General features: G+C 43.2%; 1 protein-coding gene across 5 annotated transcripts in view; it reads left to right on the top strand.

The window, feature by feature from the left end:
- Positions 1 to 17,834, top strand: part of DNAH9 (dynein axonemal heavy chain 9) — a 361,130-nt gene that overhangs the window by 294,986 nt on the left and 48,310 nt on the right. For all 5 annotated transcript variants that reach the window (XM_032280243.1, XM_032280245.1, XM_032280244.1 and 2 more), the window contains 3 exons: positions 1,210 to 1,332; positions 10,471 to 10,664; positions 12,809 to 12,957. In XM_032280243.1, the coding sequence (XP_032136134.1) occupies positions 1,210 to 1,332; positions 10,471 to 10,664; positions 12,809 to 12,957 (466 nt within the window). The remainder of the gene's footprint in view (positions 1 to 1,209; positions 1,333 to 10,470; positions 10,665 to 12,808; positions 12,958 to 17,834) is intronic.

Genomic DNA, 17,834 nt, shown 5'->3' with positions numbered 1-17,834 from the left:
CACACACACACACACACACACACACACACACACACACACACACACACGGGCCCCACCTCTCAGTGTGAATCATGAGCTCAAACAAAGCCAGATGCTTTTCTGTCCCTGTACACAGCTCTCTAATTCCCCATTCAAGCCTCTGCACTTTCCATTTCCCAGTCCAGGGAATGTCTTCCCTTCCTGTGAAAATATCCCCATCTCTTAGCTTCTCCAAGACCCAGTCCAAAACTGCTTGTAGGAAAGACACATGACCACATAAGTTTATTGCAGTGCTATTTACAATAGCAAAGACTTGGAACCAACCCAAATGCCCATCAATGAGAGACTAGATAAAGAAAAGGTGGCACATATACACCACGGAATACTATGCAGCCATAAAAAAGAACAAGTTCATGTCCTTTGCAGGGACATAGATGAAGCTGGAAACCATCATTCTCAGTAAACTAACACAGGAACAGAAAACCAAACACGTGTTCTCACTCATAAGTGGGAGCTGAACAATGAAAACACATGGACATAGGGAGGGGAACGTCACATACCAGGGCCTGTTGGAGGGTGAGGGGAAAGGGGAGGGATAGCATTAGGACAAATACCTCATGCCTGTGAGGCTCACAGCCTAGGTGACAGGTTGATAGGTGCAGCAAACCACCGTGACATGTATACCTATGTAACAAACCTGCACGTTCTACACATGTGTCCCAGAACTTAAAATTTTTTTAAAAAACTACTTACAGGAAGGTTAGTCAAATTAGTTTCTTTCTGCCCCTCACTTGCTGCTAACTCCTCTATTCTGTAACTCCTTTAGCATTATTGATTCCTATCTGCATTTCTATCTGGCATGTATTCATGTGTCACTTTGACATTCTCCTCAGATCATGCCACTTGTATGTGTCATCTGCTCAATTAGATTGCAGAAACATACTCTGTGGCTTTTATGATTGATATATAATAAATGCTTATTAACCAAGATATAGTCACTCACTATGTGCAGTTAAGTCACCCTGATATTTGGGGTGAAAATAGATAGATGTAGAAATAATGTATGTGAATACACACTTCCTTCCATTCTACCCTCACTAAATTACCAAAATTGATGGGGAAAACTCTGGTATTAGAGGCAGCAATAATTATTCTGAGTGACAACCCCTAAGATTTCTAAGACTCTGGCTACAAGCTAAAGAAATGCAGTGTCATTTCTCCACATTGCAGATTCTCCTCATGAACCGAGAAGTCAACGCAGCAGAGTTGGATTTCCTGCTTCGATCTCCAGTGCAGACAGGCACCACGAGCCCAGTGGAGTTCCTCTCCCATCAGGCGTGGGGCGCCGTCAAGGTCAGTATTGACCCCCTAGAAAAAAGCCAAGCTCTCATCTCTCAGAGTTTACCCCTGACACTGGTCCCATGAAGTCAGCAGGGCTCTCTTTTGGTTCAAGCATGGAACTGTGTTAAACATGGGGTACATCCCTTTCCCTGCATCCCCACAGCAAGCATATCTTTCCTGGGCCTACAGAGAAGAAGCAGGTACTTGCTGGTGTATGAGGTCTCTGCCTCCAGGGAGTGAGGAAACTGGAAGTTCACGCGATCTCCTCTGAGTTAGCTGAGCTGCTACCTACCAGGGCTTGAGGCTGGAACATGGGCTCCTCGGTGAGTCCCTGGGGTTGATGCGGAGAGGCTGCCACAGCATTTCCATAAAACAGGCAGGTGCCAGGGCTCTATTCAGCATCTGAATCCTAACTCAGACTCAAAGCAGAAATGCATTACAGCCTGGGATGCGCCACAGTTAATAATAGCTCTTATATATTGAGTCCTTTGGAAATGCCTTACCTTATTTAATTCTCATATCCGCCTGGGCAATAGGTATTATTTGTTCCCATTTAACATATGGGGAAACAGCTCCCACACTTACCAGACACCCAGGACACAAATTTTGGTCTGTCTGATGGCAGAGCCTATTTTCATTCCATGTCATGCAGCTTAGTTTAGCTGGGATTCTGAGTGTTGAAAAGATAACAAACTATGAGTTCCAGCTGAACCCAGTGGCTCATGCCTGTAATCCCAGCACTTTGGAAGGCCAAGGCAGGCGGATCACAAGGTCAAGAGATGGAGACAATCCTGGCCAACATGGTAAAACCCCATCTGTACTAAAAATATAAAAAATTAGCCAGGCATGATGGCGTGCACCTGTAGTCCTAGCTACTTAGGAGGCTGAGGCAGGATGATCGCTTGAACCCAGGAGGCAGAGGTTGCAGTGAGCCGAGATGGTGCCACTGCACTCCAGCCTGGCGACAGAGTGAGACTCCATCTCAAAAAAAAAAAAAAAAAAAAAAAAAACAACTATAAGGTCCTTTCAGTAGGTGCAATGCCTGTACTCACAAATACTGACACAATGCCTGGCAGGGAATGCTGAGTGAGGCAACACCAGCTCACTCCAGAGAGTCCAGGCCTGCACTCTATGCAGGCAGTGAGCATCCATGGAAGGTGTTAGTACCGTGTGAGGAATAGCATCTGCATAAGATGAATCTTGTTTATGATCTGCCATGTTTGTTGCATTTTATAGATGTTTAGTAGCACAAAGAAGTATTAGAGGGAAGTAATATGATTGGCTTTCTTTATTTTTTTAAATGGTTTGAGACAACAATTCATATCCAATTTTAAGAAATAGGCCAGGCACAGTGGCTCATGCCTGTAATCCCAGCACTTTGGGAGGCCGAGGTGGGCAGATCATGAAGTCAAGAGATTAAGACCATTCTGGCCATCATGTTGAAACCCCATCTCTACTAAAATACAAAAATTAGCTGGGTGTGGTGGTGCACACCTGTAGTCCCAGCTACTTGGGGAGGCAGAGGCAGGAGAATTGCTTGAACCTGGGAGGTGGAGGTTGCAGTAAGCCCAGATTGCACCACTGCACTCCAGCCTGGCACCTGGTGACAAAACAAGACTCTGTCTCAAAAAAAAAAGAAAAAAAAAGGAAAGAAATAATACAGAGATATCCCTTGTACCATTTTCTGCAATGGTAACATCTTGCAATACTATAGTACAATAACACATCTGGGAAATTTAACATTGAAACAATCCACTGATCTTACTCTGATTTTGCCAGTTTTACCTGTATGTGGATCACACCACACTTACAGAAAGTTCCATCAATACAAGAACCTCTCATGTTGGCCTTCTATTACCACATCTTTCCTCATCTACTTCCTAATACCTACCAACCAGTAATCTGTTCTCCATTTGTATAATCTTCTGTCATCTCAAGGATGTTACATAAATGGAATTATACAGTATGCAACCATGTGGGATTGGTGTGCTCATTCAGTGTGATTCCCTTGATAGCCATCCAAGTAGTTTTACTTTATAACTAAAGCCTAGAACTTAATCATTTATATGCATGCTGTCCCCTTCAAAGGAGTCATCTCAGGAAATTCTAGGCTCATTCCATTATTGCTACCATCGCTCAAAAATCATTTTCTGACTTCTTTTTCAGAGCCTCTATTGTTTTAACCAACTTTAGGACTATATCCAAACCAAGGGTTATCACACTTTTTCTGCAAAGGGCCACTCAGTAAATATCTCCATCTTTACATCTTCACCTGGCTGCCTTCCCTCTGTGAGTCTCTGTCTCTCAGCTTCTTATAAGGGATTGGATTAGGGCCCACACTAGTGACTTCATCTTAACTTGATTACATCTGCAAAGACCCTGTTTCCAAATAAGGTCACAGTCACAAGTTCAGGAGGTTAGCTCTTTACTATGTATTTTGGAGGGACACAATTTACTCCAAAACAATTATGAGGGCCACTTAAACTTTTTAGGCCAGACTCTGTAGCAACTACTCAACACTGCCCAAAGCTATACACAGTATGTAAATGAATGGACATGGCTGAGTTCTAATAAAACTTTATTGACAAAAACAGGTGATGGACCAGATTGGGCCTGTAAGCTATAGTTTGCCAATCTCTGATCTAAATAATAAAGTTGTAATTTGATTTTTATTTAATTGTATTTGTCCTTCTGGGCCCAATCTGGTGAATGAGAAGGGAAGTAATATATTGGAGAAAAAATAAAGGGGAACTCCATCCACAACAGAAACCCAAATTACAAAGTTACAAAATGCCTAAGAATGATTACAGTAAATGCAGAGAAGTGGAAACCATCCATTTTCCCGGACTACATAAGATACAAATGAATAGACACACTTTAGAGTAGCACTGTTCAAAAGAAATACAATGCAAACCACTTAAATAATTTTAAATTTTCTATAGCTGCATTTAAAAATGGTTAAAATTGACTGGGCTTGGTAGCTCATGCCTGTAATCCCAACACTTGGGAAGGCCAAGGCGGGCAGATCATCTGAGGTCAGGAGTTGGAGACCAGCCTGGCCAACATGGTGAAAACCCATGTCTACTAAAATTACAAAATTAGCCAGGTGAGGTGATGTATGCCTGTAATCCCAGTTACTTGGGAGGCCGAGGCTGGAGAATTGCTTGAACCTGGGAGGTGGAGGTTGCAGTGAGCTGAGATTGCACCATTGCACACTAGCCTGGGTGACAAGAGTGAAACTCCATCTCAAAAAAAAAAGGATAAAATTAATTTTAGTAAGATATTTTCTTTAAGCCAGTATAGCCAAAATATTTCAATAGGCAGTTGTTATAAAATTATTACTGAGATATTTTGTATTTTCATACTAAGGCTTTGAAATCTGGTGAATGTTTTTTACACTTATAGCTCATCTCAATTCAGATGCCAAATTTTCATCCAAAACATTTGTATTGAGATTTCATAGAATTTAGAGTTAAAATGGTTGATTCATATACCCAAGTTGTTCCAACAATCTTTAGAAGTTTTCCAACTAATAAAACAAATCCTATTTTCTACACTTGAATTTTAAGACCATTAAAATTAAATGTAATTAAAAATTCAGTCTCTCAGTCCCACAGCCATATTTCAAGTACGTGGGAGTCACTCGTTTCCAGTGGCTACCTTGTAGGATAGTATGGCCCAGAGCTAGAGAATAATTTCTTGCCGTCTGATCCTTTACAGAAAATAAGTTAGGTCTGTAAAGCAGTTGTGAATGAACCCCTTTTGCAGAATTGGAGCAATGATGGAGATGGACGAATTAATGCAGGCTGTGGAGTGAGACATTCTTGGATTCAAGTTCAAGCTTTTGTGTGTGGTTTCTGACATGTTGTCTCATTCCTCTGGGCCTTGGTTTCCTCATCTGCAAAATGGTCATTATAATACCTTTCTCACAAGGCTATGTAAGACACAGAGTAAATGCTAAATCAATGGAAGCTGATTGGTTTGGTTATGGTTGCTGTATTTGTTTCCTAGAGCTGTTCTCACAAGGTGCTACAAATGGCATGGCTTAAAACAACAGAAATCTGTTCTCTCACAGTTGCTGAGGCTGAAAGCCGAAATTAAAGTGTTGGCAGGGCCATGCTTCCTCCAGAGGCTCTGGGGAAGGATGCTTCCTTGCCTTTTCCAGCTTCTGGTAGCCCCTGGTATCTTTTGCTTTGTGGCAGCATAACTCCAGTGTCTCTCTCCATCTCCACATCTTCACATGGCTGTCTTCCCTCTATGAGTCTCTGCCTTTCCACTTCTTACAAGGACACCAGTCATATTAGATGAGGGTCCACACTAGTGACCTCATCGTAACTTGATTACATCTCCAAAGACCCTCTTTCCAAATAAGATCATATTCACAAGTCCAGGAGGTTAGTTCTTCTGTATATATTTTGGGGGATACAATTCACCCCATAAAAATCATGATTATTAATTACCCAGCTATCTGGTGTCTACATGTTGTGGTAGATGTGGATTGTACCACATAGAATTTGTCCAAAGAAGGAAAAACTTTCAGGAGCTGCAATTGGACCAAGTACAGTTGCCTCTCTTTGTATTACTCCACAAAGCCCTCTGCAGCAAAAGCCGTAAGGAATAAATGATTCAGAAGCACTCTTCGGTGCTTTCATTTCACAAAGCTCAACCCAAAAGCTACGTACAATTTAGTTTCATTCTTCTTTTCACAAAATGGATTGTTTGATTCACTTTACCTTGCTTCACTTTGTTTTTTTGTTTTGTTTTGTGAGCTAAGCTCATCTGGCTGTTCAAAGGCGTTTGCCAACTAGAGCTTTATCTCTTTGTGTGAATTTGTTAGGAAGAGCAGCAAAGTCCAGACCCATCAAACTCAAGCACAGCACAGGACGTGAGCAGGTGAAACACAATGCATTATGTAGTACTCATTGGCGAAGCCTTCGATGAATGCTCTTTTTAAGTGTTTGGTTGGATTTTAGCCTAAAGAAACAAAATAAGTATCATTGAATAGGACATGATTTTTAAAAAAAATTAAGCATTCTATCTCATGAGGAAGACTGATTGTCTTGTTTCCCCAGAAGAACTAATAAGCAGATAATGAATGAAATATTTGTGATAAAATACTGCTTTTATTAATATCCTTTTAAGGGTTTTTTAGGTTCCATCAAATATGGAACTTGCAGGTAATGGGCACATTGTGTTGTTCATTAGAAAATCTCATCTGTGATGAAGGCCTTTGTTAGCCTTTGAAAAGGCCCCTCACTACCACTCTGGTTGCCAATTTAGCTCAGTTGTATTTTGCTACACAGCCCAAAGTAATTAGGTTAATTAGTCATTTCCATTTAGCTTATTAGAAGGCTAGAAATCCCTTTTCCTCATTTGGAAGATTAAATGTTGCAATTGTATTCAATCTAGAGCTTCAAGAAAGTATGTTTCAGATCCAGTCCTGGCAGCTGGGAGCACTGATCACAGTGTAATTTGCTCAGTTTTGTGGAGATGCCAGGGAGGGTTCCAGGACTGCAGAAGGGTTAATAATGATGCATACTGGGAAGAGGTGGGGAATGGCTGCCTGGAAGAAGATGAAAGTCAGCTCCTCAGCACAGAGAGGAATAATTACAGCAGCTGCAGCTTTCTTAGCCTGTCAAGAGCCCTCCTGCTGACCAGGCAGATGTCAAATCTTATTAACTGAGCATTTCCTAAGTGCCAGGCACCCTGCTAGGCCTAAGGCGTACAAAGAGGCCTACAAACGTTCTTGCCCGCAGGGAACTCACAGTCTTGTGGGAGTAACAGACAAGTAAACCAGCAATTGCAATTCAGTAGCCATAGGAGCCCCCAAGGAAGGAAAAGGAAGAGTGATACAGCCTTCAAAGCACTTGTATCTACATTAGAGTATGAGATACGGCAGACTGAATTACTCAGCCTCATTTTCCAAATGAAAAACAAAGCAAAACAAAACAAAAACCTCCCAAGGGTTTTACAACAAGCTCCAAGTCCACTGACTCAAAAGTGGTGGTGCTGGGGCCAGAACTCCAGTCCTCCGTGCCACCTGCACCGCTCTGCGGACCACTCCACACTACTTACCTGCCCAGTGAAGGAGCGCTCCCTGGTCCAAATGGTCCACGGAGCCCATGTGAAGGGATATGTAAAGCCGGGACACGAGTTCATTTCCACGGGACAACAGTCTCTGCAAGCCCATGTCGCATGCCTCTGTTCCTCTCTTGCTGTTCCTGTTTCCAGGAAAGCAAAAGACTCCTCTGTAGCAATCAGGCTGCTTCCTATCAGGCCTTACACTCTCCCTCCTCCAGGCTTTAGCTCTTCTTGATCCTTCCCCCACCAAAAAAAAAAAAAAAAAAAAAAATTCCTTTCCTTCTCTCTACCTCTCTTTCTGCCCAACAGAATTCTACATACCTACCAAGGCCTCCCTCATCTCCTTTCTCCCTAACCTAGGACTGCAGGCTCCTGGAAGGCTTGTGTTTGTGTTGTTGCTATTTACCATTGCCTTCCCAAGTATCTGGCAAGTAGTAGGAATTGAATAAATGTCAAAAGAATGAATGAATTAGTTCACATAAAAAGATTATATTGGGTTCCCAAAAACTCATGCCACTGTGGTAGGTACTTTAGACACACCATCTAGTCTAGCTTTTAATGTCCTTGGGGAAACCAGGCATGTAGGCACAGTTGAATAATGAAGGCAAGAGTGCAGGTAATTAAGTATCTAACTGAGTGATGTTGTTGTGGGCACGCTAAAGAAATAGAACAGACCTCCTACGCAAACACCCAAAATATGGTTCCAACATCAAGACGGATGATGCTACATCCATACTAAGAGGGTATGAGAAAGTTTATTACCCAGATAATGTGGCTTTCTAGGAAGAGCAGAGGATCTCCCAAGCAGACTGCAAATGGCTTGAGAGTGCCAGAAAAGGAGAGTGCCTTGAGTATTATGATGCTTAGGGGGTGGGGCCAAGACGAGGGTACCTATGCATGGGCAGGGGCTTGCCTGGTACCACTTCCCTCCAGAACCAAAAGAGGGAGTGCCCAGGGCAGAAGGGGTAGAGGAAAGGATGAGGTTTAAAAGCTATCAGCAGTCAAACATCTAAAAGTCAAACTCTTGGCTGGGCGTGGTGGCTCATGCCTGTGATCCAAGCACTTTGGAGGCCAAGGCGGGTGGATCACCTGAGGTTGGAAGTTCAAGACCAGCCTGAGCAACATGGTGAAACCCTGTCTTTAAAAAAAAAAAAAAAAAAAAGTCAAACTCTTTATTAAAGCTATCAGCAGTCAAACATCTAAAAAAGTCAAACTCTTTATTAAAGATGTCAACTCTGCAAGTAGTGGTAAGTCAGGGATGTCCAATCTTTTGGCTTCCCTAGGCCACATTTGAAGAAGAAGAATTATCTTGGACCACGCATAAAACACATTAACACTAATGATAGTTGATGAACAAGATATGTGTGTGTGTGTGTGTGTGTGTGTATACACATACATCGTGCCTGGGAGTGGTGACTCACGCCTGTAATCCCAGCACTTTGGGAGACCAAGTTGGGCGGGTTACCAGGTCAGGATTTCAAGACCAGCCTGGCCAATATGGTAAAACCCGTCTCTCCTAAAAATACAAAAAGTAGCTGGACGTGGTAGTACAGTCCTGTAATCCCAGCTACTCAGGAGGCTGAGGTAGGAAAATTGCTTGATCCCAGGAGGCGGAGGTTGCAGTGAGCCAAGATCATGCCACTGTACTCCAGCCTGGGTGGCAGAGCAAGACTCTGTCTCAAAAAAAATAAATATTTATATACTTGTGTGTGTGTGTGTGTGTGTGTGTGTGTGTGTGTGTGTGTGTGTCTGTATATGTATATACATATATATAGACATATACATACACACACACACACACACACATATATATATGTATGGCCAAAAAACCTCATAATGTTTCATGAAAATTTATGAACTTGTGTTGGGCCACCTTCAAAGCCATCCTAGGCCACATGAGGCCAAAGGCCATGGGTTGGACAAGCTTGCTCTAAGTGGTTTGCAAAAGGATGGAGGGTCTACATGTTCTACATTAGGAAGGATGGCCCGAGGGAGGTTGCAGGTTTTCAACTGGACTTTAACAACTTGTAGAGACTTAACATATGACGAGTGTGACTAACACAAGGAAAGGAAGAAGTGGAATGTGGCAGAAAAGAAAGCAGGACTTTACATATGGTAGAAGCAGTATGAACAAGGAATTGAGTTGGGAATGAGTCAGGCACATTTCCAAGGTTGGGGGCAGATATGCTCAGAGTGGGACAGAGTAAGACCCATGGTTTGGTGGACAGATTGAAGAGAGGCACCAAACTAAGAGATCTGTCTTCCAAGTTATGCATTTGGACTTAATCCTTATAGAAATAGACAAACCACGGAAATTTTAAGAGTTGGCATTAATACAGAGTATGTAAATGATTCTACAGACATTTTGAGAGGAGAATTGACAAGGTTTGGTGACAGTGAGTTTGAGAAGGAAAGGGAGAAGTCACTAACTTTTTTATTTTTTTGAGATGGCATCTTGCTCTGTCACCAGGCTGGAGTGCAGTGGCACGATCTCAGCTCACTGCAGCCTCCATCTCCCAGGTTCAAGTGATTCCCCTGCCCCAGCCTACTGAGTAGCTGGGACCACAGGCACACGCCAAAACGCCCAGCTAATTTTTTGTATTTTAATAGAGATGGGTTTCACCATGGACAGAATGGTCTCGATCTCCTGACCTCATGATCCACCTGCCTCAGCCTCCCAAAGTTCTGGGATTACAGGCATGAGCCACCATGCCCAGCCAGAAGTCACTAACTTTAGGTGTCCAAGCTTCATGGCCAGAATAACCATAATGCCTCTTCTTGTCCCTCTTGTCCATGTACACACCGACACACAGGGTAGCTCAGTCGCTGCTAATAATACCACAAACATTTTATGTGCTAAATCTTGCCTATTATTGGAACACTTTGCTAAGTTCACCAAAATGCTTCCTCTTTCTTGATTTTTCCTTGGGGATGATCCACAGCTCTAGACAAGAGTATAAACGAGATAGAACTGTGTATATAATACCATCTTGCTCCTCAGTCCCCCAACACAATGCAAATGACAGCTCTCTGGAGAAACTGCATTTCAGATTCTCTGAAATTTCCCAGGTACTTTCATCAATGGAAGAATTCTGTAATCTGGATCGGGACATAGAGGGATCTGCTAAGAGCTGGAAAAAGTTTGTGGAGTCCGAATGTCCTGAGAAAGAGAAGCTCCCACAGGAGTGGAAGAACAAGACAGCTCTGCAGCACCTCTGCGTGATGAGAGCCATGCGGCCCGACCGGATGACCTATGCTATGCAGTAGGAAACAGGGTGGGGGAAGGCCCAGCATAGGCACGAGGCAAGGGCAACCTCAGGGCAGCTGGACTAGCAGGGCTGAGCTCCAAGGCCATATGTCTATAGTAGATTCCTGGGGCTAGAGGGTGGGAATGGAAATTAACTAAATAGCCATGAGGAATCTCCTTGGTGTGATGTAAATGTCCTAAAACTGGATTATGATAAAGATTGTACAACCTGGTAAATTTATTAAAGATTATTGAATAGTACACTTAAAATGGGAAAACCTTATAGTATGTCAATTATACCCCAATAAAGTTATTTTAAAAAGAATAAAGAAGTTATAGGCCATGGAGTCTATACTGGCTAGGAAAGGAGTGATTAGAATAAGGTCATGATAGAAAAATATCAGGGAGGGCCTGGGTGTGGTGGTTCACACCTGTAATCCCAGCATGTTGGGAGGCCAAGACAGTTGATTACTTAAGGTCAGGAGTTCGAGACCAGCCTGGCCAACGTGGTGAAACCTCATCTCTACTAAAAATACAAGAAAATTAGCTGTCATGGTGGTGCACACCTGTAATCCAAACTACTCAGGAGGCCAAGATAGGAGAATTGCTTGAACCTAGGAGGCGGAGGTTGCAGTCAGCCAAGATCACACCACTGTACTCCAGCCTGGGCAACAGAGAGAGACTCTGTCTCAAAAAAAAAAAAAAAAAAAGAAGAAGGAAAAATACCAGGGAGGCCCAAATACTGAAATTCCTGCATTCGTAGTGGCCCCCAATACAGGCAAAGAATAGGTGAAGTCAGGTGTTACGTTGCTAAGGAACTGTAATGATAAAACACTTGGGCCAAAGGGTGGAATGTTCCCATTTTTGTTTCCTGCCATTTAACAAGTTCCCAAGTAATGACAGCGATGACTGTGTAGCCATAGAATTAGGTTGCTGAAAGGGAGAAGAAACAAAGATCACTTGAGCTGAGGTCACTAAGAATCTACAGGATTGTCCATATGGATGTTGATGTCACCCAGGCTGAAAGAGAGAAAGTCACTGAAGGAGGAGAGTGACCGAAGGGGAACAGATGACATTGATGTGCAGAGGCAATGGTGACACAGCCAGGGGAAATGAGCCCCTGAGGAGCCACAAGAGTGGGGAGTGAATGGCTTGAAAACTGGTGGGCAGTGAGCTGGACCCTGATTCCTCTTGCCAATCCTAAGGCAGGTGTAGGAGGATGAGCCCAGTCGAGAAGGCTACAGGAAAAATAGTGTTCCTAGGGGAGAGTACAAGTCTCCGTTAAGACCAGGAGCTGGGACCGGGCCCAGTGATTCACACCTGTAATCCCAGCACTTTGGGAGGCCAAGGCAGGTGGATCCCAGGGTCAGGAGTTCTAAACCAGCCTGACCAACATGGTGAAACCCCGTCTCAACTAAAAATACAAAAATTAGCTGGGCGTGGCAGCACATGCCTGTAGTCCCAGCTACTCAAGAGGCTAAGGCAGGAGAATCACTTGAACCCAGGAGGCGGAGATTGCAGTGTACCAAGATCATGCCACCGCACTCCAGCCTAGGTGCAGAGTGAGACTCTGTCTCAAAAAAATAAAAAAAATTAAAAAAAAAAAAAAAACACAGGAGCTGGGTCAGACATTCAGTAAATGGTTATAGCTGGGAAGATTTGTTTAGCACAAAATGTCACACTTTGGACAGGAACACTGATAAGTAGAGTGAGATGAAAGGAGAGAGAGAATAATAAACATGAGAGAATAGAGTACCATAAGGCCTTAAATCTTGGGTAAGGATGGGAGATAGCTGGATAGGACATATGGAGGATTTTGCCTACAAACTCTCTGAAGGCACTTCACAAACTTTCTGAAGTGTCCTGCTGGGTGGGATGGTGTGAGAAGCCACCAGGCTCCCCAGAGGGAGTCAGCGATGGCCTGGCTGGATGGGGCTTCCAGGGGAGCCCAGATCCAGGTGAGCAGCCTGGCAGCTAGCAGCACAGGTTGTAAGCGTGGACTTAATAAGCAGTGAACTTGGAGCCAGTCCTAGCTCTGTAACTACCAAACCCATGACCTTGAGCACGTTCTTTCATTTCTATAGACCTCCATTTTTCAAATGTTACTGTTCTGTGGCTGCTACGTATGTATAAATATGTATGTGCTTTTTTTTCTGGCAGAAATTTTGTTGAAGAGAAGTTAGGAAGCAAATACGTGGTGGGAAGAGCACTAGATTTTGCAGCCTCATTTGAAGAATCAGGACCAGCCACTCCCATGTTTTTTATCCTGTCTCCAGGGGTGGACCCACTGAAGGATGTCGAGAGTCAAGGTGAGAAAGGCACCATCTTGGACCAGGGCTGCAGTTGCCCCCATGCACTTTCATTTTGGGGATCTATTGATTTCTGTTTTCTGGATTCAAGCTTTATTATACTTGGGGATCTATTGATTTCTCTTCAAGCTTCATTTTTGGGGTCTATTGATTTCTCCTTTCTGGACTCAAGCTTCAAATACTCAACATTTGCAAATCATACAGAAGTCAGGGTCATTGCTGAAATAAAATCAGAAGATCACCACCAGGGAGAAAAAGGGCCACTCTGGGCTATAAATGGCAGAACTCACAGTTCTAGTTTCATGAGGAGGCCTCTTTCCCTCCACTCCACCTCACCCATTTCCCTTATCTTAGCCAGAGCAATCTTTCTGAAATACTACTAGTATGATCTTTTCACAGGCCCCCACAGTGTGGCAATTCCTCAAAGACCTAGAGGGAGAAATACCGTTTGACCCAGCAATCCCATGACTGGTTATATACCCAAAGGAATAGAAAGTATTCTATTAATTTTATAAAGATACATGCATGCATATGTTCACTGCAGCACTATTCACAATAGCAAAGACATGGAACCAACCCAAATTCTCATTAATGATAGACTGGATAAAGAAAATGTGGTATGGCTGGGCATAGTAGCTCACGCTGTAATCCCAGCACTTTGGGAGGCCGAGGCAGGTGAATCACCTGAGGTCAGGAGTTTGAGACCAGCCTGGCCAACATGATGAAACCCCATCTTTACTAAAATTACAAAAATTAGCTGGGTATGGTGGCGGGCACCTATAATCCCAGCTACTCGGGAGGCTGAGGCAGGGGAATTGCTTGAACCCAGGAGGTGGAGGTTACAGTGAACCAAGACTGCACTACTGCACTCCAGCCTGGGGGACAAGAACTAGACTTCATCTCAAAAAAAAAAAAAAATAGAGCAGGGCACGATGGCTCATGCCTGTAATCCTAGCACTTTGGGAGGCTGAGGCAGGCAGATCACAAGGTCAGGAGAAGGAAACTATCCTGGCTAACACCCTGAAATCCCATCTCTAATAAAAATACAAAATATTAGCCGGGTGTGGTGGTGCACACCTGTAGTCCCAGTTACTCAGAAGGCTGAAAGGGGAGAATCGCTTGAACCCGGGAGTCAGAGGTTGCAGTGAGCCGAGATAGCACTGCTGCACTCCAGCCTGGGTGACAGAGTGAGACTCCATCTCAAAAAAGCAAAAATAGAAAAAGAAAATGCAGTACATATACACCATGGAATACTACACAGCCATAAAAAGGAATGAGATCATGTCCTTTTCAGGGACATGGATGGATTGGAAGCCATTATCCTCCACCAACTGATGCAGGAACACAAAACCAAACACTGAATTTTCTCACTTGTAAGTGGGAGCTGAGTAATGAAAACACATGGGCACAAGGAGGGAAACAACACACACTGGGGCCTGTTGAGGGGGTGAGAGGGAGGAAGAGCATCAGGAAGAATAGCTAATGGACGCTGGGCTTAATACCTAGGGGATGGAATGATCTGAACAGCAAAGCATCATGGCACATGTTTACTTATGTAACAAACGAGCACATCCTGCACATGGACCACTGAACCTAAAGTTGAAGAAACAGATAAAGAATATTCAGCATGTCCAACTTCAAAGCCAAAAAACAACAACAAAAAAAATGATAAGGGGTGGTGGAGACCAAGGTTTCATCAGGCAGGCGAAGCTTCCAGGTAGCAGGCTTCAGAGAGAATAAACTGTAAGCGTTTCTTATCAGACTTAAAGCATCTGTCCTGGCTGGGTACCGTGGCTCACACCTGTAATCCCAGCAGTTTGGGAGGCCAAGGCAGGCGGATCACCTGAGGCTGGGAGTTTGAGGCCAGCCTGACCAACGTGGAGAAACCCCATCTCTACTAAAAATACAAAATTAGCCAGGTGTGGTGGCACATGCCTGTAATCGTAGCTACTTAGGAGGCTGAGGCAGCAGAATTGCTTGAACCCAGGAGGTGCAGGTTGCAGTGAGCCAAGATGGTGCCATTGCACTCCAGCCTGGGCAACAAGAGGAAAACTCTATCTCAAAAAAAAAAAAAAAAAGGAGTCTGTCCCATCAGTAATTCCAAAAGAAAGCAGGGTATAATGAGGCACATCTGACCCCCACTTCCTATCATGGCCTGAACTAGTATTTCAGGTTAACTTTGGAATGTCCTTTGCTGAAAAGAGGGGTCCATTCAGATGGCTGGGAGGCTTAGGATTTTATTTTTTATTTATAAGTCTAGTATTACTTATGGAATGAAACATAACAGCATATGCTTTGTGCCTTGGGGAAGGAGAGATAAAGCTAACTAGGCCCTAAAGAATGAATAAGATGCATATAATAAAATTGATAATAGAGAAGAATTAAAAAATGAGAAGCATTTTTTAATCGGGAAGGCCAGCTCCAGCCTTCCCGATACTCAGTCCTCTTCCCAGGCTCTATGCTTTTGTCCATTTCTGAATTTAGTTCTTTTGAGAATTACTTCTCATTTCCTCATAATAATCTTGTATCACCATTTTTGTATTTTGCAATTTTAGATAAAGTAGCTATTCCCGATATGAAAAATGAGGATTTAGCACCCACTGTGTTCTCTCTGTGTCGTCTTAGATTCTCTATGTGTCCGTTTGGCACTGAGGCATCACAGAGCCCAATGCATTAGCTATACAGTTGTCCCTCCACATATATGGGGTGGGGACTGGGAGGTATTGGTTCAGTCCTGGCATATGCAAGTCCCATCATCAGCCCTGCCGTCTGTATACACAGGCTTCACATTTCTCAGAAACTGCTGTATTTTCATCTGAGTTTGGTTGAAAGAAATCCATGTATTAGTGGACCTACACCATTCAAACCTGTGTTGTTCAATGGTCAACTGTACTGTCTTTTTCTATATCCTTTTAAAACAAAATTTTTAATTGACAAATAACTACATATTAATGAGACACATAGTGAAGTTTCTGTACACATCATACACAGTAGTCAGATCAGGGTGACTAGTATCGTGAGCAGCACAAAGACATAACAAGGTTCCCACACATTTTGTGTCTTTCCACAGTATCAGTCTTTTACTGATGCTATTCCAGTCATAAAAGCCACAAGCTTCGTGGAGTTCCCAAGGAGGTAATTCTTCTTAGTATCTCCCATTTTCTCAGTAGTCAGAGCTGTAGGCAAATAGGCTCAAGCCATTCCAAAGTCAGTCAGTATTGCAAACCATACATAATGGTATACGATTAAATCAATATAAATGTTATAAATTAAACATTCTGCATCCACCAAAGTCACATCTAACATCAAGAGAAAGGAGATGGGACGGGGAGATAGGAAAATGGGTTAACGAACCAATCCAAAGAGAACAACATGGACAAAAAGAATGTCCTGTCCTGGTCTGGGAAGTCCTTTAACGAACTGCAAGGAAGAGTCTTTGATGTGGGCTGAGCCTTCCGTGGATGCTGGGTGCTTACTACAATTAACAGCAAGACAGCGTCTGTCAAGACGGCTGTTTTGAGCTAGTAGTCCTCTGGTGAAGACCGATAGTGGGAGAATGTGCCTGGTTATGTCCTTATCTGGCTGGGTGCAGTCTCAGCTGATTAAGCAAACATCTGGTCCCTGTTGGTACGATCCCTTTTAAAATGTAAGAGGGAGTCTTTTGCTAAGATGGAATTACTTATGCTCCAAACATTAGCATATTCACCAACTCAAACATTTAATCATTTCCTTGTGTTGGGAATGTTCCATATCCACCTTCTAGCTACCTGAAACTGTATATTATTGTTAACTATAATCTTGATGCTCTGGTATTTGTGGCGTCACCGACTAGAGAGAGACTGCTGCTCCCAAAGCTAGCCAGTTCTTAGATACCGCAAAAGGCTCGTCTGGGAGTATGCAAAATAATCATCCAGAGTCTACACTCCCAATCATCACCTTTATCTAACTCTCACACACCAAGCCAATATCCTCACTGGCCTAAGTCAACACAGGGCCAGGTACCAGACTGGTAAGGACAGTCCCTAGGCTCCCAAACCCATGAAAATTACTCAAATTACCCAGTCCTAAACTGTTTCCCCTGCCCTGCCTTTGTTTCTCAGGGAAACCCCAAGACCCTGGCCTGCAATATCCCCATGCTCCTTTCTGCCTCCTGACCAACCCGGCGCTCCCCCATATGGCTTTGCATGTATGGTGCATCTCCTGCTCTCAGGAAATGTAAGGAATAAAAATCTTTCAGTGGCATTTGCCACTCCATGACATCATTCAGACTCCTCCATCAATGAACATCCCCCACAGGTGCAAATGAGACACGCTGCTCCCAACCAAGACTCTCCTCGTTCTCCCAAATTTTTCAACAGCTGCATCGAGATAATAATTCACAAACCATACAATTCATCCTTTTAAAGTGTGCAATTCAAAGCATTTTAGGATATTCATAAGGCTGTGCAACCATCACCATATGCTAATTTTCAAAACTCCTGTTTCGAAACCCTACATCCACTAGCAATCACTTTCCATGACATCTCACCACCTATCAGGCCTAGTCAACCATCAGTTTACTTTCTGTCTCTAAGTATTTGCCTATTCTGGACATTTCATATAAATGAAATCATGCACAATGTGCTTTTTTGTGATGAGCTTCTTTCATTTAGCATAATTTTTCAAAGTTCAGCCATGTCATAGCATGAGTCAGAACTACATTCTTTTTTATGGATGGGTAATATTCCATTGTATAGCTAAACCACATTTTATCTCTCTGTTCATCTGTTGATGGACATTTGGCTTATTTCATCTTTTGGCTGCTACAAATGATGCTTCTATGAACATTCATTTACAAGTGTTTGTGTGGACATATGTTTTCAATTCTCTTGAGTATA

Source organism: Sapajus apella, unplaced genomic scaffold (assembly GCF_009761245.1).
Source record: "Sapajus apella isolate SASKATOON/1434 unplaced genomic scaffold, GSC_monkey_1.0 scaffold12, whole genome shotgun sequence".
NCBI classification, from domain to species: Eukaryota; Metazoa; Chordata; class Mammalia; order Primates; family Cebidae; genus Sapajus; species Sapajus apella.
Note: the sequence above shows the minus strand (reverse complement) of the source record. Positions and strands in the feature narration are given on the sequence as shown.